A 24,887-nucleotide genomic window follows, 5' to 3' on the forward strand; every position below is an offset into this window, starting at 1 on the left:
TCTTATGATCAAGTTGAGATAACATGGTATACCATCTAGAAAGCGTATCAACAATCACATTGTCCTTTCCTTTCTTATGTTTATGACATATGGAAAAGATTCAATAAATTCGACCCATTTAGCATGTCGTTTATTAAATTTAGCTTGACTCATAATATGTTTCAGCGATTCATGATCATAATGTATAACAAATTCTTTAGGCTATAGATAATGTTGCCAATTTTCAATCACATGAACTAAAGCATACAATTCTTTATCATAGGTAGAATAATTTAGACTTGGCCCACTTAATTTCTTGCTGAAATAAGCAACATGTTTACTTCCTTGAATTAGTACACCTCCAATTCCAATCCCGCTAGCATCACACTCTAGCTCAAAGGTCTTACCAAAATTAGGGAGTTGGAGTAAAGGAGCATGGGTAAGTTTCTTTTTGAACAACTTGAATGCTTTTTCTTGTGTAGGTCCCCATTTGAAAACCACTTCTTTCTTCGTCAATTCATTCAATGGGGCAGCAATGGTGCTGAAATCCCGCACAAAGCGCCGATAGAAACTCGCAAGACCATGAAAGCTTCTCACTTGAGTAACAGTATTAGGGGTTGACCAGCTCTTTATAGCTTCAATTTTTTGCTTCATCCACTTCTATTCCTAGTGGAGTAACAACATATCAAGGAAAAGAGACTTGATCCGCGCAAAAGATGCACTTTTCAAGGTTACCGAACAAACGTGTATCTCTCAAAACATTAAAAACAGCGCGTAGATGATCAAAGTGTGACTCATGTGACTGGCTATAAATCAAGATATCATCAAAGTATATCACCACAAATCTTTCAATGAAAGCATTTAAAACTTCGTTCATCAATCACATGAAAGTACTAGGTGCATTAATTAATCCAAAAGGCATTACTAACTACTCATACAAGCTAAACTTAGTTTTAAATGCAGTTTTTGATTCATCCTAATTTGGTGGTATCCACTTTGCAAGTCAATTTTAGTTAAAATTATAGAACCATTCAACTCATCAAGCATATCATCTAACCTAGGGATAGAGTGACGATATTTTATAGTAATATTATTAATAGCTTTACAATCAACATACATACGCCAACTATTATCTTTCTTAGGAACCAAAAGAACAGGAACAATACAAGAACTAAGACTTTCTCGTACGTACCCGCGATCCAAAAGGTCTTGGACTTGTCACTAAATTTTCTTAGTCTCTTCCGTATTGGTTCTATATGCAGCACGGTTTGGCAAAGTTGCTCCCGAAATCAAATCAATTTGATGGTCTATACCTCAAATTGGTGGTAATCCCGGGGGAACTTTAGCTGGAAATACATCAAAAACCTCCTACAAAAGGTTAGCAACAACAGGAGGCAAAGAGCTAGATATATTCTCAAATGAAACTAAGGCATCTTTCCATATCAAATCATAGCATGGCAGCTTATTAGCATAAATTTCAGTAAGATCAGATTTATTAGCATGCATAATACACTCTTTCAGTCTAATTCTATCGGACTTAGAAGTTGTTGTTACTTTCTCCTTTTTGGGTGGAAAAACTTTTTTTCGCTACTTGCTGATTTTCATATTCATTCTTAAACTCTTTTCTATTATTTTCAGCTATATCTTGTTCACATTTCACAATTTCAGCAGGGGTTAAAGGCAGAAAAGTTATTTTCTTTCTTTTATGCATAAGGGTGTAGTTATTACTTCTACCATGATGTGTTGCATCAGTATCAAACTCCCATGGTCGTCCTAACAAAAGTGAACATGCTTGCATGGGCACTACATCGAAATCAGCACAATCATAGTATTAACCAACAGAAAAATATACCCTAGATGTTTGCATTACCTTCAACTTACCACTGTTGTTGAACCATTGAATATGATACGGGTGAGGATGGTTTCTTATCGGTAAGGCAAGCTTCTTGATGGCAACCATTCTCTTGCATCGATGGCATACAATCCCGATCGATCGGTCTGTAGAAGCAACTGAAGAAGAGCTCTTGGCTGGCCCCTGCACACTTACGAATTTGCTTACCTTGGGAGCATGTGATGGTGTCGAAGGTACTGCTGAACGCGCCCTACTCAAGAAGGGGACAACAGATCGTGTAGCTGAACGTGGAGCTATTTTGACTTGTCTCGGTGTTGATTTTGAAGTGGTCGTGCTTCCAAAATTGCTAATTGGCCTCTGTTGTCGTTCCTGCAATTCTTTTTTTTACCACACATGCAAGTTGGAATAATCTAGGAGCACTATTGTATTCTTTGTAATCAACTATGTCCTAAATTTCACGCCTTAACCCTCCATATAAGTGTGCCATTGCAGCCTCTTCATTCTCAATAATATCACAACTCAACATACTAATTTGTACCTCCTGGTAATATTCTTCTACGGATCTATTACCTTGGCTTAATCACTACAATTTCTTACGCATATCACGTTTAAAAAAGGGTGGAACAAATTAGTTACACATAGCAACCTTTAAAGTATTCCAAGTAGTAGGAGCTAATCCATCGATACATACCCTATACCACCAGATGATTGCAAATTTTTTAAATTCACTAGTGGCTTGCCTAACTCTATGCACTTCAGGAACTAAATGAGCATGCAACTTCTATTCTACCGTCTCCCAATCTAAATACCTTTTAGCATCATAAGCACCCTCAAAAGATGATATAATAAACTTAATCTTAGCAAATGGATCATCATTAATACGTGGGTTATGTTGCTAAAAATTATTACCTCTCATACCTTGACGGTTGAAGTTCAATCGGTTCCTTTGTCATTCACCAAAGGCGTCACGTTCTTGTCTCAAAATTTCATCATCTGCGATGGACTCCTCTTGTTCATAGGCTGCACCATGAGGATCCACTCGACCATTGTTCGGTGGCAGATTAACCAATCGATCAAAGCGTGTATTGAGCATCGCAATGCTTTCATTAATTCGTTGCAGTGTTGTATTGGTTCCCGCAAGCTTCTTGTCGATGTCGTCATTAATAGTTTGTCGATGATCATCCAACAACATTGTGAGTTCTTCTATCAAAACACACTCCTGTGCATTCGATGCTTCTCCTACCATGGTTAGTCGAAGATAGAAAACAACGAAAGATAAATTATCCCTATCGACTACTAGGTGGTGGAGGTGGAGTCATACACTCTCAAACGTCTTACCACACTCTTGCAAGTGTTCTTACCAATCACCGCAGTTGGCACAACCGGTGGCTGGTTCGTGATACCTTATCGGGTGCGAGTGAGGTAATTGCAAGGGAGGATACTATTCTGATTGAGAGAAGGTGTAGCTTGGATAGGCAATATTTAATAGCAAGGAATAGCAACTAATGAAATCAGATTAGCAAAGCTGAATAAAAGTCCACAATACTCGTTACAGTTGCTGGCCCGATCATGTTCCTAGAACTAGCTCAAGCAAGCCGAAGACTATACCAGACACAAGCAATGCAAACTGATGCTCTCTTTTTTTAATTCTCTCTCTTTTTTCTCTCTTTTTGCATTCTTTGCTTTCTTTTTTTGGCACTCTTTACTTCTTGCTTGCTTTTTTTGGTGAATGTGACACAAACTCAAAACTCTTCTACTGACTTTTCTAAGTCGAAAGAGGTATATGGGTCACAAACTTTTTTCGGAGAGCAGGGGTATAAAGGTACCTCTGTTTCGTCTATGGTGGTCGGATCTGAGAAGGTGGACGACTTTAACTAAGTGGTCGGATCCGAGAAGGTGGACGAATCCGACTAGGTGGTCGCGGCAACTAGGTGATCGAACCCGAGTGGGTGGTCAGAGTACTTGGTTAGACCCTGAGTGGGTGGTCGGAGTGACTGATCAGAACCCCGAGTGGGTGGTCGGAGTGACTAGTGGTCGAACCTGAGTAGATGGTTGACTCGACCAGTGGTCAAACCCGAGTAGATTGTTGAATTCGAGTAGGTGATCGAACACAACTAGTGGTCAAACTTGAGTTGATGGTCAAACCCGACTAGAGATCGAAGTGGAGTAGGTGGTCGAACACGACTAGTAGTTGAACTCGAGTTGATGGTCGAACTTGACTAGTGGTCGACACAACCTGTGACACAATCTCGACTAAAGCAAACAAGGGCAAATCGAGATACATGATGACTAAGACAGCAAAGACTCGACACTAGAAACTAGAACACGATGACTCGACCAGCAACAAATACACCGACGATGGACTCAAACTCAACAACGCGAAAACTGAAAACAAAATTGCGAAAAGCTCAAAGTGATTTGGACAGCCGAAAAACTATGATCTAAATATTTTTGTGGGGCAATTTTTCTGGACTCTAGGTAATGGAACAAAACTAAACAAAGGGGATAACTGAGATTACCTATCGGGCAACCAAGGCTCTGATATCAGTTGATGCTCGTTTGCCCGATCTTCCGAAAGGTAATATGATAAGTCGATTGGTGGAGCTTCAACGTTGAAGATCCAAAGGCTCTGAACAGAACATATCGAGAACCCTCTCAACCACTACACCACTACTTCGTGGTTATCAACCGTGCCAAGACACAATTGACCTCACCAAGAAGGCTTTTCCTACAAGCGAATCGATAACACAAGCAAGAATAGGTAGATGCAACCTGAATATTGCTAATTACCAATGAAGTACTCAAGTTTGGGGTTCAACAAACTGATAAACGATGAAACTGTCTAAAATAGAATAATCTAAGCTAAACTGGATCCTAAACTATGACGGCTACCGTATATTTATAGGGGGGCATGAGGGGGTCAACCTAGGTTTGTGCAGCCGTGGAAAGAGGCGTGCACAACCTGGACTCCGACCTCGATACGATTACAAAATCCGACAGGGTTCAGAACAGTGACGCAGCACATTATTCCTTTGACTCTGACTAAACTATAAGGAATATTTGGTTGAGCATGGATCCATTGGAAAGTTCTCGACATAAGCTTTCCAGCAAGTCCAAGAATGCCTAAAACGGACTTCATGTGAGAGAGTTATGCCCGTTTTACTGACGTGATGTCTTGAGACTCGACCACGACCACGACTTCGATCATGTCCACAACTTCGACTAGAACTCAGCCTTGAGTCCGAGTAGACTTGGCCTTCGAGGGGTGACGTCTGGGTAAGATTGTAGTGCTTCTCCCACATACCTAAGCAATAAAATATCACAAGAATTTAGTAGTGATCCATTCAAGGAAACATGAACAGCCAAAAATGAGTTCACCTGGTGGTCTAATTATCGTGCACATACTCTTGTAATTGGATCTTGTATGATTTAAGGATTATTGGCGGTATTGATCATATCCGAAGTAGCCATGGGCTCATCACAAATGCTACTCTGTAATTAGGTAGTTATAAATGTTGCTTTCAGGTATATTATGAAACATGTCGTGGGATGTGAGTGATAGAGATGGAATTTGCCCCTCCTAGATAAAGGGAGAGATATCTCAGGGCCCCTTGAGGTAGTTGGATTGAGAAAGTGCATGACCATGCCAATATGATTCAAGAGTTAATCATGATGAATCCAATACTTGATCGAGTGAATGGTCGAGCTATCACAAGGGTGGCACAAATCTCGCATTGAGCTTAACTGGTATTATTTGGTTAAGGGATTGGTGTATATGTATATCAAGGTTCAGTCGATGTGATCTTTATGTGTGCTCAGGAGTCAATATGTGCTACTAGGTACCACTATTGACGTGCAATTTGGAAAGGGTTTCCGGGTAGCGGCCGTTTACACAGGAACCTAACGTGTCACACACTTAAAGGGATGGAATTTAAAACTTGCATGAATTGACTCTAGTGCAAGTGGGAGATTGTTGGTTATATGTTGTAACACCCTAAATTTTTAATTTTTGCAATAGTTTAAAATTCTGCTAGAATAAAATAGAAGTTGTAGATTTTATTCATTGAAGAAGGAAATTAATTTCTAAATTTAAATTGCCTTAGGTTATATTCTTGTTTGATGCATTCATGATGTAGTAGGTTTAATAGGTTTTTATGTGTGGAAAAATGTTTGCAAAAGTTCGCTAGAAGGCGCTCATTTAAAAGATCATTGTGAAAATAGTTTAGAAGTAAAAAAAATTCCTATTTCCTAATTTATCCCGGGCTGAATTCCCTCCTAAAGCCCATCCCTTTTCCCTTTTTCCTCTCCCTTATTCTCTTTTTCGGCCCACTCCCCTCTCCTCTCAGCCCAGCCCGAGCCACACTCCCTCCCTCTCCCCGCTTGGGCCGAAGCCCAGCCTTCTCCGCGCACGCTGGGCCTGGCCGCTTGGCCAAGCCAGCCGCTTCCCGCTCCTGAGTCGCCCCCTTCCCTATCTTGTGGGCCCGTGCCGCAGCTGTAGCTGAGCCAATCTGCCGAGCCGAGCCCCGCTCCCCTTCTTCCTTCTCCACCCGGCTCGATCCCCTCCACCGGTTGCCGCCGTGATTCCCACTCCTCCCCACGCCCTCTCCCCTCCTCGTAACGGTGGGATTCAATGCCTTAACTTTCCATCAAGCGCCCCCACCCATTTTCCCCTCCTTTATCCATCTCTATCGCTCAATCAAAGAAGAAAACTACCGGCTTTAATTGCCATTTGTGTCATCGGTCATTTGTAACACCCTAAGCTCTCAAATTTCACAATAGTTCAATTTTTTGCTAGAATTAAATAGGAGTTGTAGGTTTTATTCAATTTAGAAGGATATTAATTTCTAAATTTAAGTTGTCATAGGTTATATTTATGTTTGATGCATTCATGCTGCAGTAGATGCATTAGGTTTTTGTGTGTGAAAAATGTATGCAAAATTCATTAGAAGGTGTTCGTTTAAAAGTGTTTTGCGAAAATGGTTCAAAACTAAAAAGAAAACTCTTTTTCTAAATCCTAATCTTTCCCGGGCCAAATCCTAGCCGAAGCCCAGCCTGGTTTTCCCCTCTCTCCCTCTCCTTCTCTCCCTCGATCCATTTCTTTTCCTTGCTCAGGCCGGAGCCCTATTGCGTCGGCCCTATTCTCCTCTCTCCTGAGTGGGCCGAGCCCGGCCTCCTCACACGCGCTCTGGCCAGACCAGCCTGGGTGAGCTAGCCATCCCGCGCTAAGCCGCTGCCCCCTCCCACCCTGTCTCTCTGCCATGTGGGCCTGAGCTGAGCCGCGTAGCAGCCGAAATGCTCCGCCTGACTCCCCTTCTTCCTCCTCTCTCCACCATTTCTGCCACCAAATTTCACCGACGATTCAAAATCCGGACACCTCCCTGAGCCATTTTCCACCGATTTAAGCATGCACCCGCGATCCTCGCCTCTCCTTTAAGCGTCACATGAAAATGCTCGGGTCCCCTCCCCTCTTTCCTTCCCTCTTCACTCCGATTTATGGCACGCGGTGGCCGGTTTGGAAACCGCCTCGGACGAGTCGCGCTCCCTCCTCGAGACCCCTTCTCCCCTTTATAAGCCACCCCAAGCACCTTGTGACCATTCCTCGCTTTGTCCGGTTGTTTTGCTCTCTCCCGCTTGTCATTGTCGCATTCTTCGTCCTCGCCTTCGATTAGAGCTCTACCAATGCATTCTTCTCTACGGCTGAGCCCCCTCTAACCTTGTTTCTCCCCTCTCTGGTGTCAAAGGGCCACCGGAGGGACTCCCAGTTGCTCCTTGGCGTTGCCCAACCCCCAGAGCACCATCTTCACTAAGATATGTCAATCTCCGCCGCTGTTCTCCATCGCCGGCTGTCCCCGAGCACTTACCGGCCATCGTGAACCCCTCGGTAAAGACCCCCTTGCGCTCCTCTTTCTTTTGTGGCATTTCCCATTGAGTTTCGTGGCCAGATGTGCTAGATCAAGCGTCTCCGGTGAGGTTCCGACGACGTCCGCAATGGCACTGCCATCCCAAGCCATCAGCGGTAGCTAAAGACTAGTGGAGCACTGAGAGCCGTCCATTTTGTGATGTGCGGTTAGGATTAATAGGTTGCTTATCCCTTTGTTTGCTGAGTCAGTGCTTCATAAACTGAGTCAGTAGCCTATGTGGTACCACATGGTGCCACATCACCCACCACCACAACCAGCCGAGCCCACTCAACCCTGTTTTGCGCTTAAACCCCTAGACATCCTTTTATTTATGTTTACATCCTCTAGTTTTTGTATCTAAGCCCCTAGACTTTTTGGATATTATGTTTAGGTCATATTTGTTTATAGAAAACCCCTAGACCTTTTATAAATAACTTTTAGCCCATGTTTTTCTTTAGTTTAGCACATATAGTTTTTGTTATTTTCAAATAAGCCCTTTGTACCTTCAAAACCATATATCTTTTTGCTCGTAGTTCCGATTTGGGTGATTGTTGCACTCAAATTCTTGTAGTGACATGTAGAATCTTGTTATAGGGTTTTTTAAAACCTAGTTTTAGTACTGTTTGGTGTAATGCTATTCTTAGTAGTTTCTTTTATGTGCTTTTGCAATATCAAGCTTTTGAAGACTTCGAACAACCCTTAGCTGAAGGCAAGTGTCCTTAAATATCTTACTCCTATTTTAGAGTTTATATGTAGTTATTTATCCTTCGTTGCATGCTTGTCTAAAATGAAAGCCTATCATTTGAGTTTACTAGATTTTGTATGATTATCCTTGTCATTATTGATGAGTCATGGGAATTGAAGGGTAGACATGCTAGTTGCTGTCATGGCTGGGGTGAATGTAAACTTGACTAATGATTATGCAACAAGAACCGAGTATGGTAATTTTGTAGCAACATGGTATAGGGATCCTAGCAGGATGGATGTGTGATGATGGTGCGGGAATGTATGTGTGCGGGAAATGCATAGCTGGTTTGTGGTTGTTCCTATGTGGGATCCTAAGGACCAGTTTTTGAACATGTAACCAAGTTAAGTCACACAACCACGAGGTTTATATGGGTACAGTCTGGCCAATTAATTAGCCACGCCTCCGGTTCTATGGGCACCAATGGTCGGTTCAGTGGCACAAGAGAGGGCTTCTGTAGCGATGGAATCGTCTGTTAGCGGTGAAACCTCAGTCGGTGCTTACGGATCAGCGGGAGCTTTGTAACAGCCTTATAGTGATCTCTTGGCACACACCTCGAAAGTGTGTAAGGTACAGACAGGTACCGGTAAAAGAGTTGATTATGACTCATGGGGAAAGTTGTGCAAACTCTTCAGAGTATCAATCTGATCGATTAGACGTGCTCACGGTCAAGAGCGGGCTTAAACTTTTTCTTGATTAGTTTGGATCAGGGTTTTGGTATAGTTGATCGGGTAACCAGTAATGGAATTACTTGGTGAGTCTTGGTAGTCGGATGAAATCCGATGAGCTGTTCTACTTCTTATAGTTGCGTCCTCACACATAGAAATTAGGATGCTTGTTGTTGGAGTCATAGGTTAAGGATGCGTAGTGCAGTAAACTAGTTTCCAGCCTTTTCTTGACTAAAGCCCCATATCATGTTTTCCTACACTTGCGGAGTACATTATGTACTCACACCCATTTCTCCATCTTTTGCAGTCTATGTTGTTCAGAAGCTGTCAATGAAGCTATATCCTTTGATGGAGAAGACTTTGACCCAGAGCTCCTTTTCTAGGCTGGTGTGCCCGTGTTGACGCCTGTGGAAGAAGGAAGACCTTCTGGTGCTGGAGTTTTATCTTTTTCGCTATGTTTTCTTCTTGACCCTCGGGTCCTTAGTAATAAGTTATGTTGTTATTGTAATATTGGCACTATGATGATATACTGATGATGTAACGCATGTATAAAACTTGATCATAGCATACATGTGTTGTATCTAGTTTTGTTCCTTTAAAACCAGGTGTTACACCATTTCTCTGAGCACCGGCCGTCCCGCTCACGTTCGTGCCTGTGTGCTCCTCTTTCTTTTGTGGTAGGTCCCATCGAGACCCATGCTCGGATGCGCTAGATTGAGCGTCTTCGATGAACCTCCAGCGATGTCCATGGTGGCGCTGCCATCACAGGCCGCTGGCGATGGGTAGAAACCAGTGGAGCTTTAGGAGCCATCCAATCTTGTTGTACGGTCAGGATTAGATGGATGCATACCCTTTCGTTCTGCTGAGTCAGCACCTTCATAATCCGAGTAAGCATCCTAGGTGGCACCACGTGGTGCCACATCATCTGCCACCTCAGTTACCTGTGCCCAGTCAGCCCTTGTTTTGCACATAAACCCTTGGATATCTTTTTAATTATGTTTAAGCCCTCTAACTTTTGCATCTAAGCCCCTAGCCTTTTCTGGTCCTGTCCTTTTTGTAGAAAGCACCCTAGATTTTTTTGGACATTAGATTTAGGTCCTGTCTTTTTTCTAGAAAATCCCCTGATTTTTTTATTAAGCTTTTAGCCCCTGTCTTTTTTACAGTTTATCCCCTGTAGTTTAGTTTGTTTTCAAATAATCCCTTTTACCTTCAAAACATCATAACTTTTTGCTCGTAGCTCCGATTTGGGTGATTTTCACACTCAAATTCTTGTAGAGGCATGTATAATTTTTTTATAGGGGTTTTAGCTAGTTTTAGTACTATTTGGTGTACTGTTCTTAGTAGTTTCTCTTGTGTGCTTTTCCAGTGTACCGATTATGAGATGAGCAGTTCCCGAACCTGCAAGACCAAGCTTTTGAAGACTTCAAGCAACCCTCCGCTGAAGACAAGTGTCCTTGAACATCTTACTCCTATTTTAGGGTCCATATGTAGTTATTTATCCTTCATTGCATGCTTGTCTAAAATGAAAGCCTATGATTAGGGTTTACTAGATTTTTGTATGATTATCTTTGTCGTCGTTGATGAGTCATGGGAAATAAAGGGTAGATACGCTAGTCACTGTCATGGTTCGTTTATAAGTTAAACTTAACTAATGATTATGCAACATGAACCGGGTGTGATAACCTTTTGTAGCAACATGATATAGGGATCCTAACAGGATTGTTGGTTTGAGGATGGTGCAAGAAGGTGCATGTATTGTGCTGCACGGTGGGAACATGTATGTTCGTTTGTAGGATCCTAAGGACTGGTTCTTGAAGCATGTAACCCGGCTGAACAGTGCAACCACAAGGCTTATATGGGTACCACCTGACCAATTAATTACCCACCCCTCCGATTCTGTGGGCACCAATGGACGATTGAGTGGCACAAGAGGAGACTTATGCAGTGATGAAATCACTGTTAGCGATGAAACCTCAATAGGTGCTTATGGGTCAGTGGGAGCTTTGTAATGGCCTTGTAGTGATCTCTTGGTGCACACCTCAGAAGTATGTAAGGTACCGATGGGTACTGGCAAAAGAGTGAATCACGACTCGTGGGTAAAGTGTGCAGACTCTGCAAAGTATAAAACTGATCGGTCAGTCGTGCTCATGGTCAAGAGAGGCTTGGACTTCTTCTTGATTAGTTGGGATTAGGGTTCTAGTTTGGAGGGTTGGGTAGCTAGGTAATGGCATTATCGGGTGAGTCTTGTAATTGAATGAAATCCGATGAGTTATCCCTTTTGTTATAGTTGCGTCTCACTTAGTAAACAGGATATCTATTGTTAGAGTTATAGGTCAAGATTGCGTAGTGCAGTAAACCAATGTCTAGCCTTTTCTTGACTTAAGCCCCGTAGCATCATTTTTGCTACACTTGCGGAGTACATTATGTACTCACACTCGTTGCCCTCTTTCTTGCATTCTTCTATTATTTAGAACCCATCAATGAAGTTGCACCCTTCGATGGAGATAACATCGATCTGGAGCTCCTTTTCTAGGCTGGTGATCCCCCGGTTGATGCCTGTGAAAGATACAAGACCCTTTGGTACTGGAGTTTTCTTTTTCGCTATGTTTTTCTTCTAGACCCTCGGGTCCTTTTGTAATAAGTTATATTGTTAATGTAATAATGGCATTGTGATGATACACTGATGATGTAACGCATGTATGAAAATTTGATCCTGGCATAGATGTGTTGTACCAGGTTTTGTTGATTTAAAACCGGGTGTTACATATGCCCTAGAGGCGATCACGTATGCAGATTGGATCTATGAATGGGATTTAATATGATTGAATGTCCATTAGCGTTTAGAGTCGTGGTGAGCTTTAATGTGATTAATGGCTCATTAGAGTACTCTATATAAGAGGAGGCAGGAGCTATGGGCGCAAGAGTTGATTTCGCCACCAAAACTCTGGCCACCACCTCTTCCTGAACTCCCTGCAAAACCCTTGCTAGGTGTGCAGTGCTAGCACACCGGCATACAACGTTCTATCCATGTACGTGTGGATACCGTGGAGGCACTATTGTGATTATTGCGGTGCTGATCGATGACAAGGACACTAGGACGGGTTCGACTACTTCCTCATCGCGATCATGGGTGTGGTCGAGGCTTCTTGTTCGTGGTCAATGTGATCGACTACTTCCTCTATGTGGTCACGAAGCTAGTCGAGGACGTGGTGCTCGTTGTCAGAACTGGTCGAGAAGCACGACCACCTGCTCAGAGCTGGTCGAGGAGCATAACCACCTACTCGGTGCTGGTCGATGAGTGTGACCACCTGCATAGGGCTGGTCATGGATCTGATCGAGAAGCTGCTCGAGGAGTTTGATGTGCATGATGTTGGATCAGTCTACTCCAACTCTTCTTCCGCTGCACTGCGCGTCAAGTGGTAATGATTTATGATCTCCTACTCGCATGGTTCCTTGGTTGAACGTGGTAGAGAAAAAATTGTTTTTAGGCTAGCATAGCCAACCCGTCCCCCAACAGGGTCCCCACGCCCGCCCCTAGGAAGTTGAGCTACCATTGAGGCTTGGTGTGGTCAGCCTTGGCCCTGGCTCGGTCCTCGGAGATGGCGTGGGAAGGGAAAAGCGTGAGCTTTCTGGGGACCCTGTCGAAGCTACCGAGGTGGAGTTGGGCCCCTATAGGCTTGGGTGAGGACCTGAGCATCAAAGAGAAGCTGCCACTGTTGCTCCGGGGAGGGGTGACATGGAGAGTGAGAGCAGCTTCCATTCCTTCTCCCCGCTAGCGACGACCGCAAGCTCACCGCGTCTGCCTGCGAAAGAAGGGGACGTATGGACGACTGGATACGATGATGCCAATATTGTGGATAAGAATCAAATTTATAAGTTTTTGAAAAAAGAATCAGATTTATACGCTCGTAATGAAGAAAAAGCAAAATATGACCAGAATCTAGAGGCAAGTGATAGTGATTTTTTATTTTTAAAACTTTTTTAACTAATATTTGAAGAGTAAAACCATAGCCCACTAAATTTCTAAACCAACCATTTTTCTTTTGACATTTACAATGGACAACCCACACCCATTCAACTTGCTAGAGATCTTGCACACCATTAGAGCATAAACTTTCTAGTGAGATCCAACAAATTTGACTCCATTATGGGAACTTCAAACTCAACAGATGATGATGAGCTTTGAACTTGATTATGGAAATTTTGAACTCGATTTTTTTAGTACTAACAACTGCACATGTTTTTCACACACATAGAATCAATCCAGGATGTATGGAAGCCAAATAATAGGATATTAAATGTATTTTGGAATTTATGGAAGATAAATATTGGATGTCTAGGTATGTAAGGCAAATAATTGGAGGTTAAATGTATTTTTGGAAGGAGAAACACACTACTACAAAAAAGTTCATCCGTGCCCCTTTTCACTACCGGTTCAGAAATAATAGGCAGTGACAAAGTACCATTACTTGTTCTTACAAAAAATTGACAGTAATCGCCCATCCAGCAAAAACCAGTAGTGATAATTAAGTATCATTGTCATTTAAATTAAAACCGATAGTTGTTGGGGAAAATGCCCTAGCCCACGGGCATTACTAGGGAGCCACTATCAGGCGCTCTTCCAAAACCCTAGGGCTCTAGACTCTCTGCCAAGACTCAAGCTTCCAGAGACCATGAGGCTCCTTAGGCCACTACCCCTCAGGACGGGGGAAGCAGCTGGCCTCTGGAGAGAATCTCAACAAGAGGAGAACACTCACTGTAATTGGTTTGGTACGAAATGACCGGTAGTTGATTGCAATACAAGTGGTGGACACCCTGACATTTGTGACAGTACGATGTTGTGCCATAATTGACAACCGGCTCAGTACCACGCCTTTCATTAGTGTTAGCTCGTGGGCCCCAGACCTATGAGGCCCCCAGAGCTCTTAGGCTCCGGAGTTACCCCGGAGCCTGGCGGACCCCGAAGCGTGGGAGGAAGGGCAGTCATCAAGTCTCCATGAAGATCAGTCAAAGGGAGTTCACCGATTGTCGTTCGCCTGCTACGAAGTAACCAGCATTAAATGCCAGTCACCTGATGTCCTTACACTGTCTACCGCCACTTTATGTCCTTACACTGTCGTAGTAGATAATATCTTCTAGGCAAGGTTAAAAGTATTTTACCTAGGCCCGGGCCATGTAACCCGGGCGGTCCTAAATCCTTGTTACATAGTAATAACTTGTATGCCACGTCTCAAATAGCACTATAAATATTAGGCCATGGCCATCAGGCCAAAGAGGGACATCTTTTTACAATCAATACATTTTGTGCTATGCTGCCTCTCGTTGTCTTCTCCAAGCTTGATTCTTCTCTCTAGAGGAGGCTCTCGCCGCACCTTGTTTGTGAAAACGTTTTGTCTTCCGCCTACAACAGTGATACTATCGTTGTCGGTTCTAGCCATGAACTGACAGTGATAATAGAGGTATTACCACTATCGGTTAGTTATATTAACCAGCAATAACAATAAAATGTAGCCCATTTCAAAAATTTATAACTTTTTCATACGAAGTCGAATGGAGACATACTTATATAAAAATTATATCCCTCGACGAGATCTATAACTTTATAGCTGATAATTTTTTTATTTGAAGCCATATGGATGCCCAAAAAAACATCTAAAGACTATCAAAGGAAAAATCATGTATTGGATCACAAAGTAAATTATCAAATCTGGTGTAACACTAGTATGAATGATTCAAAAAGTCACACATAGAGCCCCCAAAGTTGAAAACTGTAACTTGAAAGTTTTTTATCGTGAGTTTTGTAACTCAGATTGATGGAACGTTTGTGTAATATTGACTTTTAAATGTAGCGTTATGTCTTTAAAAATTTTCAAGCAAATTGGAAAAGGTCAATTTTCGACCAAAAATTTTAGAGATCATGTCAACGGTCTTTTGAGCCTTTTTTGGGGTCAAGAAAGGTATTGGTATATTAACGCCGGTATTTTTTTTTTCAGATGTGCCTCCTCGTTAACTTCAAAACTAGAGGTAGAACATCGAAATCGGACTTCGTATGTAAAAGTTATAGTTGTTTTATTGAACAGTGCATAAATTATAGACAAACTTTTTCATATTAAGTTGAATGAGGATAAACTTTATATGAAAATTATAGCTCTCGATGAGATATATAACTTTTTAGTTCACAATGTTTTCATTTGAAGCAATCTATATACCCAAATAATCATTCAAAGATTTGTAGAGAGAAGTCAAAAGAATAAACTACCACATATCGATTAACTAAAATTGTGAGGAGAGATGGTAAAAAAGCTTCACACGATGGATGAGGTTGTGGATTCGACTCTCACAAACTACTCAAGCACATAAATTGCTATATTCATGAGTTCGACTCTCACAGAAGTTGTGAGGAGTTAGTCACAAAAGCTAAAGGGGCTTCGTTCGTCGAGTGTAAAAAAAAATTGGTCCCTAAAATATCAAATTTGAGACCGAATATCACTATCAGTTTGTAATACAAACTGGTGGTATCACTGCCGATTCTAAAATAGTGAACGGTGAAGATCGATCAGATCTGTCAGAACTCGTACATTTTATAGAAGTATAGATATCTATTAAGCTCAATAAAATGACAAACTTTCAGCTTGGATTGATAAATTTTGAACTCATATTCAAGGAAGATAAACTTAATTTTGAAAATAATGGACTAGAAATTCCCTACATGTTTGTACCCAAAACCAATCTCCACGAGATTCCATCCAAATGCCAGTCACCTCGCCATAAAACACGATGGATTTTTTTTTTTCGAAACAACGGCATGAGAGAACACGATGGATTCATATGGACCAAAGGAGAAAGAGTATCAATCATTTCGCGCTAAATTACGGAACTGCTATTGTTCAGTTGTTTGATTTTTTTTTTCTTGTTGGATCAATTGATATTGTGTGCAGTCTGACTGTCTTCAAGATTTGAAGTCAAAACATTAAATACCACAGCTAAAGATCCGCCGTTACATGCAGATCGCACGAATTGGAAAGGTGAGTGAAAGTGCATGCTTAGATGGAGAATTCATACTGAAATCTCTCCAGTTAATTATAAACTGCATGCTAGGTACATGGAGAATTCAACTTATTGAATTTTATAAGGACGTCTTCAATAATCATGTTAGCTAATTATAAGAACGTCTATGTCATATTTTTATCTATATAGAGGAGAGAATTAATGAAGAGGAAGAAAAACTAGCTACTAAATAGTAGTCGGTCTATAAACATATGCAGAATTTATTATCTTATTATATACTCTATCATATGTGGACATATATTTAAATTAAGAGAACATGTTATAGCTGATTTATTAAAAAGGTGATCTATTATGATAGCTATAGATGACATAAATAAATATTATAGCCAATAGCTCACTATATTGTTGGAGAAATAGACCGTCATAATTGCCATATATATACTAGCAAAATAGCCTACTGAAACTAGTACATATATGGATGAACATCGACATTATTGGAGGAATCGATTGGAGCCGATGATATATTCATATGGCGGCGAGTTGGCTGATGTTGATGGGGTAGGCGTCGGAGGTTGAGGTGGAGTTGAATGCCTTGGCGGCGTAGATTCTGTTGGCCGCCTCCGTGGGGTGGAAGGCGTCCCAGAATATGTACTTGCTCCGGTCGTCGCACGGCCGCTGCAGGGGCAGGCACGTGATTTGGCCGTTGTTCCGGCCCACGCCGCAGCAGCCGCGGTCCAAGACCGTGAACCCGTGCGCGGCGGCGTTCACGGCGAGGTCCATGCCGGTATGGACGGTGTCGAGGAAGACGAACTTGGCCCCGCGCAGCTGCTGGCCGCGGTTGAAGCGCTTCACCATGGACAGCAGGCCATTGTTGTAGATGGCGATGGCCCTGTTGATCGTGTCGTTGCACGCGCCAGCGTCGGGCGTCGGCTTCTGCTTGGTGGTGCTGTTGTTGCTTGCGTTTGAACTTGACGTTGACGATGACCTCCCGCCGCCGCCGCCGCCGATGGATATAACAATGCCGTCGTCGTCATCGGAAGGAGTATCAGGACCAGATGGTTGGTTGTCGTTGTTCATCCTGGCGAGCTCGTAGGGGATGCAGCCGATCTGGCCAACACCAACGACGACGAACTTCCGGGCGCCGAGGTCGTAGAGGTCGGCGAGCTGGCTGGAGTAATCCTGCAGGAGGAGGGTGGCGTAGGCGTGCGGATCGTAGACCTGCGCGGTGTCGTAGTAGTCGGGCATGAAGTAGTTGTTGAGGTAGTCGTTGCTGCCCATGCCCACGAAGAAGATGCACCGGCCCAGGTGCTCCATCACCTTCGTCGCGTTGCCGCTGAACCCCGCCGTGCGCCCCATGTCGCTCACCGCCGTCCGGAAATGGACCACCTGCTCGGACAGAGGGTAGTGCTCGCCCTGCCATTGATACAAGGAAGCTCGATTAGCTAGCTAGTGATGGCGACACCACTTGTATGAGTGATCGCGCGCTTTGCTTGTGTATCCTATGGACGGTGCCAACCAGGTTGTTCCCTGTCTCGGCTCTGATGCCGGACGCCCCCGAGGCGAAGTTGACCCCCCGCGCGAGGTCGGCCGGCCGCGCCACGGCGTAGGCCGGGAGGAGCGGCGGGCGGAGCCCCAGCATGTCGGAGAGGAAGTCGACCATGGTGCGGCCGTTGGTGAAGCGGCCGGGCGGGCCCTCGTGGAAGTCGATGCCGTAGGGGCGGTAGTTGGCCCTGGCCAGGCTCAGGATGCCGTTGTTGTTGCCGTTGTCCACCAGCGAGTCCCCGAAGACGTACATGCACGGCGCCAACGGCTGTGGCGCCGCCGCCGCGGCCCTCATCTCCACCGTGCACGCCATTGCCATTGCCGCCGCCGCCACGACAAGCGCGAGCCTCCCGTGATCCATCTCCGGCCGGTAACGCAACCTCGATTAGATTGGTAAGTGCAGTGCATGTTCATCGATCGATCGAATATATATAGGATTAGCTAGCTAGGGAGTTACCCCAACAGCAAGGCAGGGTAGATAGGAAGTTGATGAGATCGATCGACGGATGCATCGTGAATGGATCGATTTGATTGCTCGTGACAACGCAGCTCGTGAAATATTTGATGGATCGATCGTGCTTTGTCACAGGCAAGGGTTCAGAAAGTCTGAAACAAATGTAACAGGGGTGTAGCATGCATTGCTTTGCTAGTTGGCCGCTGGCTGCTTAGCGATTGCATTGGTAGTGGTTAGCTCACGGATTCCATTAATATATATGTGTACGTATTTACCTATGTGTATATGTATATGTATACATACTTTCATCCAGCTGCTTGCTTTTTTTGCATTGGACAGACTGCTAGCTTATATATAAAGTAAAGTAAAGTTGGTTTACTGTTGGAAAATGCTGATTTTAATGGGTACGATATGTGTATAATTTGGATGGGACATGGTACGATGACTATACGATCGATATAGATGGATCTAGTAAAGCAATTGAAGTTAACAAAAAGAAAACAACCACATACGACAAGCAGAAATTTTGGCACAAATTAATCCTTATACTAGTTACATACATGTCTGTATGTTGCACGGGAGCAAAATATTTTAAAGTAGGAAGATACTTTAAAATATACATGCGTAATCATATTGAGTAATTGCTAAGCACTGTTGCAATGAGAAAGAAACAAATATACATGCGTAATCATATATGTCATCCTTTCTAAACTTGCTCATTGGAAACCATAACATCATTAGATTGCAAACACAACATGTTAAGTTCCGCAAAAACAACTAAAATATTTCAGCAACTCTCTATGCAAATTTGAGGAGCATTGAATTTAAACTTACGATGCAATATTAAGAATGTGAAGCCTCATATGGGTATCGAGGTGCACTTGCAGTCAAAAAAGATGCTAAATGAAATAATTAAGATGCAACTGGTAATTTGCAGGGGTCCTATGTTGACCATATTGCTGACCTGTAACAAATCATGGCACAAATAGAGATTTGCACTGCCCCTGGACGTTCCTACAAAGGAAAAGAATGATGTGAATTCTTGGTTACATTTAGAACAAGAGTGCAATTACATCCAGCACGAAGCAAACAAGATTTGCCTTGTCAATTTTTCTTTCATTTGAAATAATTCTAGGCGCTCAACACAAAATGATTTGAAATAGTATTTCTCCAAGAACCACCAATATTACTGATCCATAATGAAACACTCCAAAACAGAAGCATATATTTGACTATGTAAAATGATTCGCAGGTTCTTTCTTACTACAACAATAAAATGATCCACATGAATGTACTGCACCACAACCATCTAGCAATAAAATGATACTTGGCAAGGAGCAACATGATAAACCATATAGCAAGCATGTTGTTTTTTACTAACCTCTGTGCTGATGCAATCCTATGTTGGAGTGGGGCGTAGCTACTCTCCTAATATGTAGTTTTGCATTCAAGTTGTAGAGCAAAAAGATACAGCTGCCTACCTGAACAAGTGCCTAACAATTATTAAGATAATTTATGACTGCAGGTAGATTCACATGAAAAGCAAAGGATATCATGTAATAAAAAGAAAACAAAAATAATGATGACATGTAAAATAAATTAGCCCCTTTGCAGTGGAAAGGATTTTAGTGTTTCAAAAGTTTAGATACCGCCATTTCCATTTAAATTTGCAATTCATAAATATGAAACATTTTTCTGACGAATCAACTAATGGAAGCAAATAATTTCAAACAATGATTTGCCATGGCAAAATCCTAACCATAACAACCATGGGCAATGAACAAAGATCCTCACTGCGTCACTGAGCACTGAACAATAAACTATGAACACACATGAAGACGCCAAATCCGGTTCACATATACAAAAATAATTACAACTACACTCCCATACAATAGTATTTATTGTCTGATACTATTGAGCCTACGCATGAGGAAATATATGCTTAACCTAGCTCATCGATTCACCAGTTCCATTCCGCATTCAGGTTAGAACAGATAATTTAGAATCATCAATTCAAGTTAATTCAGAGTCTAAATCTATTCCCTGTATATTTGTTTGTTAGTTCTTCCCTTGCTCCTCTTACCTTTCCTGTATGTTCACAAAATAAACTCAATCATGTTGCACAAAAAGAGTGAAACAATTGCATGAGAAACAATTGCTCAAAATTCATGATCTGGCAACCCAAAATGCATCATTGTTAACAATGATAGGTTCACAAGGTTTAATCATATATGACATCTAGGTATAACTAAACATGCACAAGGAACATTCATCTGTAAAATTAATATCAACTAATTCATTCATGACTTGGGAACTACAAATGAAACATGTGCACAGTTAAGATTTTAGTAGCTCACTTCACCGTACTACCTAGATGCCGCAATGGATGACGGCAAGTACAAAATGGGAGCACTATGAACCAATTTGGTTTTAACTTAGGAAGAACCCTCACTAAATCAGATTGGTAGATGAAGGCAAACAATACTGTATTAGAAAATGAGAGGTAACGTAAGTAGTCTGATAAAAATTATACATCTACGCAATTGATCGGGGAAATATTGTAGAGCCTTATCTAGGAAATATGACAAGCACCTTGCGTGTTGCATGCATGAAAACCTAATAAGATATATAAAACAACAGAAGTACTGTGATTTTCACCAAATAACACATAAATCCTACCCCCCCCCCCCAAACTTGCATTGTCACAAAATCCCATTTGGAATTGGTGGATCGGACTACACATGAATTAGATACTCGAATTGAATCACAAACAAACTAATAGAAGAGGTGTCGTCAAGAGTTCACCAAGGAAAAGGACATTTCTAAGGGTCGTGAGGTTGAGATGGCCACAATGCTTGAGGCAGGGGAGGTCACGCTATTATTGGTGAGATCTTGTGGCATGGTTCATCGCGCGAGGAGGGTGAGCTACTGGAACTAGGCACCACACTCCTAGATTTAGCGCTCGTCTCCGCACTACCGGTCCCACCTGCCCTAGATCGAGAATCAATTCCATCGAGGGGAGAGGGAGAGGGGGGATAAGGGTTTCTGTGTGATGTGCATTTGCATCTAGCGATGGAGCTCCATGGAGACTTCTGGGAAGAAGGTAAGACGCGTAGCAGAGGGCCATGGGAAGGGCAAAATAAGATGTGTGGCAAAGTGGTGTCTTACCGGAGAACTCCGAGGATGGCATGAGAGCAAAGGGCATAAGGTGGCCTAGGGAGTGGAGCACGTGACACGGTGGCACTCTTCCACGTCGGTGATGAAGCGGTCAAATGGCAGCGTTGATCCACCGGTGCGAGTCCATACACAGACGACGAGGCTAGGGTATGCAGTAGTAGCAAGGAAGGAGGGGAGGATGCGCAGGCCGGGGGTGAGCAATGCGGGCGGGTGGTTGGTTGGTTGTAGGATCATTAGCCACCTGTCAGCCCTCCATATGGATTCACGGATTACGGAACACAGAACAATCAGCGAACCCAAAATGTGGAGCGGAAGAAAATTGACGCGGAATATATGAGTCGTCCGATGGTGCAAGGACATGGCATTCATGATGGCCACGGGGTGGACGCGAGACTCATTAGAATCTTTTTAAGTAGTAGATATAAGCGCAATTTCAAAACATCAAGGTATTGTCGCTATTTTTAGATGTTCTAAAACTTTTCGGACTATTGAGTCCTTACTCCTTACCTTATAAAAAAAATTAGACCACCTGACTCTATACAATAAGGTTGTGATGAAGATTAGTACCCTATAGCTTATGATCCTGTTGTACACCCCTGATTGCTTCTACTCACGATGTGAAAAAAGCTCATGGGTGACCGGTCCGGCACCCGTCGTCTCGAATGCGTCACTGATGACTAGTCATTGGTGACGGGTAAGGACCCGTCACCAATGATATCATTGGTAATGGGTCATACCGTTACCCGTCACTTATGAATGTCTCCCATGTGCTGGGGTGACAGACATAAGTGACGGGTAACCTATAACCTATTCACCTGTCACTTATGTCTGGCACCCATGTGCTAGAAGGAATACATAAGTGACGGGTATGTATGATACCCTATGGGAATATTATGTTTTCAGGCTGCATCCTGGAGCGTAGCCAGGATTTAGCAACCGTATTCTCACTACAAACAACAGCAACACACCCAAATCTATATCGACAAACATGCATATAAGAACTCGCTTCATCACATAATTGCAAAGGTTACAAAGTTTAAATCAATTCATTATAAAATCATATATGTTACTTCTTCTCCTTGCTCTTCTTTTTGAACTGCTCTGAGTTCTTTATCTGCACAAAAGTATCCCAATCTTTCTCTTTCAAGTGCTTATAGCTCTCGAAGGGCGCCACCCCTTTAGCCAAGTACCAATTCACAAGCTTGCTCTTAAAGCTTCGGTGTAGTTTCGTGATCGCTTTCATTGCTGCATTGACCGCGGCGATCGTTTGACGCTCGCTCATGTTGCCAGGGTACTCCAGATACTCCTTGACGGCATTATCGAACAACTATTATTTGTTATATGTGATAGGTAATATATCTGGTCCCGACCTGAGGCGACATAAGTGACGAATCGTGTAATGACTCGTCACTTGTGTGTCCCCTTTGTCCGTTTTTCACGTAGTATACTTACTTTGGACGATTCCTTGGATTGGGTTGTTATCGTCCCGTCCCACCTCTTGGCTTTATATATCCTCCATTCCTCCTCTCAGAGGAAGTATGAATTCTTATTTCTTACCAATAAATGGTTTCAGAAAAGAAAATTCTTACTAATAAGGCTTAGTGTAGGCATCCTTTCTCACTTCTACACATTAAACCCAATTATGAGCTTGAATCAAACTACCGCACCACCACCTGATTGTGCCACATGTATGGAAGGATAAGAATTTTGTTTGAAGCACCATCAAACGATGATACATTTGACACAATAATACCTAGGGGTGAAGTTATAACTAATTTGACGGTGGTGCACCATATCATAATACATCGAGTAATATAGTGCTCATTATAAACTAATTACTACTAAAGTATTGTTTTAATCTGGTGCATGTGTACCACCGTAGTTGTACCTTGGCGTCGCCCCTGAGAATACCAACGTATTGTCACCATGGCAGTGGTAACTGAAGTGTGGTGCGCCACATATGCTTCTTTCTCTACTTGTGAAGTCGCGCGGAGGTTAACAAGTCAAGATAAAAATGGTTCAATTTTGAGTGGAGCTGGTCCCGTAGCTCAGTGGGTTAGAAGGTCAATATAAAAAAGTTGGTCTTTTGGTCCGTAGGTCGCAGGTTCGAGACCCGTCAGGACCATCCATCGTCTTCCACCAATAATCTTATTTTGGTTTATATGTGTGAGCATTTTGATTATGGACTAACTGGAGTTAGAGTTGGAAAATATGGTTTATATGTGTTGAGTGATTAATAAGATTGTTGATTTGATTTGTCGAGTTTTGGATTGTTTGAGTTTCATTTGAGCATTTTGATTATGGACTAATTGGAGTTAGAGTTGAAGAAATATTTCTGCTTGTCTTATGGTGTTCAGATGACGGATGCAATTTGGAGCATTTTGGTTATGGACTAACTGGAGTTAGAGTTGGACAAATATTTTTGCTTGTCTTATGGTGTTCAGATGACGGATGCAATTTGGTGATCGACGACGAGTGATCAGGGCTAAGCGGGTGTTTGGTGCCGAACGATCAATGAGGCCAGGCAGAATCAATGGTGATCCTAGAGGATGAACACGACGTGTTGACAAAGTCAATAGATGTCGGTGCAAGTGACAAAGCGACCCGATGGATCAGGAGCGAAAGAGACTTGACAGCGATTAGGATCGCAAGACGGAGTACATATGTCGACATCAAAAGCAATTGCTTAATGTGTAAGCAAGTGGTGAGTCATGCTTTGAGAAGTATGCAGAGGGTTTTACAGTTGGGTCTCAAAATCATAGGAGGATTGGAGGAGTATATGGCACCATCACGAATCTTACATCGAGGCGAAGCTAAGTTGTAAAGGTGCCGCGACTGTTCAATGGATGGAGTAAGAAATAGATCAAAATACCCTCGGTGGTAAGTAGGAGTGTACTACAAGATAGGGATCAAGTTTTCTAGACCTATAAATAGAGAGGTATGACTATGGAAGAGTTTGAACCAGGCATATGAGCCTTGTGTGCCATCCATTTGAGAGCCTAATGTTAGGATTTTAAAGGAGATGAAGATGAATGCTTAACTTATGTAATAGGTGAGAGTTTTTGAGAGAAAACTCTTTGTAATCTATTTAAAATAGAGCTGACCTTTTGAGTAATGAAGTTTATATTTTTGCATATGTTTGAATTCCCCTCCTTCTAATCTCTCTATATTGGTTCACTTGTAAGTTTGTAATTTTTCTTTTTTCGGTTGTGATTTTCTTGTTGATTTTCGTTTTTTGTCTTTGAGCTGTGTTTTTTCAACCTTAGAAAATTATTTTTCTTATTGCTAGAGACATAAATGTTTATATAATTATGTATTTGAGAGGGTTTTAAATCCCCTTGTCTCTAGACCATCAATTTAAAGAGTTGTTTTTTTCGATAACTGTTTTTTTCTTTATTCTTTGTTCAAGTTTCAAGATTTTGTGCTCAAAAACATACGAAATAATCTTGAATAGAGCATATAGTTCATATTTTATCCAGAGTGTCATGTTGCTTTAGAACTTTCTTTCTTATTTTATCTCTCTAAAGTTTATACTTACGTTTATATATTTTTTTTAAGAACG

General features: G+C 42.3%; 1 protein-coding gene across 1 annotated transcript; it reads right to left on the reverse strand.

The window, feature by feature from the left end:
* Positions 1 to 16,550: 16,550 nt before the first annotated feature.
* LOC133887560 (GDSL esterase/lipase At1g33811-like) lies at positions 16,551 to 19,152 on the reverse strand. Its single transcript, XM_062327550.1, has 2 exons — positions 17,669 to 19,152; positions 16,551 to 17,565 (listed from the first exon to the last, which is right to left on the reverse strand). Exons 1-2 carry the CDS (start codon positions 18,053 to 18,055, stop codon positions 16,678 to 16,680), a joined length of 1,275 nt encoding a protein of 424 aa, XP_062183534.1. The 5' UTR covers positions 18,056 to 19,152; the 3' UTR covers positions 16,551 to 16,677.
* Between the last annotated feature and the right edge of the window lie 5,735 nt (positions 19,153 to 24,887).

This window comes from Phragmites australis, chromosome 1, assembly GCF_958298935.1.
Source record: "Phragmites australis chromosome 1, lpPhrAust1.1, whole genome shotgun sequence".
NCBI lineage: Eukaryota > Viridiplantae > Streptophyta > Magnoliopsida > Poales > Poaceae > Phragmites > Phragmites australis.

What these genes read in the sequence shown, in the direction of transcription:
- LOC133887560 (XM_062327550.1), bottom strand. Translation starts at nt 18,055, where the DNA reads ATGGATCACGGGAGGCTCGCGCTTGTCGTGGCGGCGGCGGCAATGGCA. An exon ending in CCGAGACAGGGAACAACCTG is followed by an intron (nt 17,566 to 17,668) that starts GTTGGCACCGTC and finishes TATCAATGGCAG; the next exon opens with GGCGAGCACTACCCTCTGTC.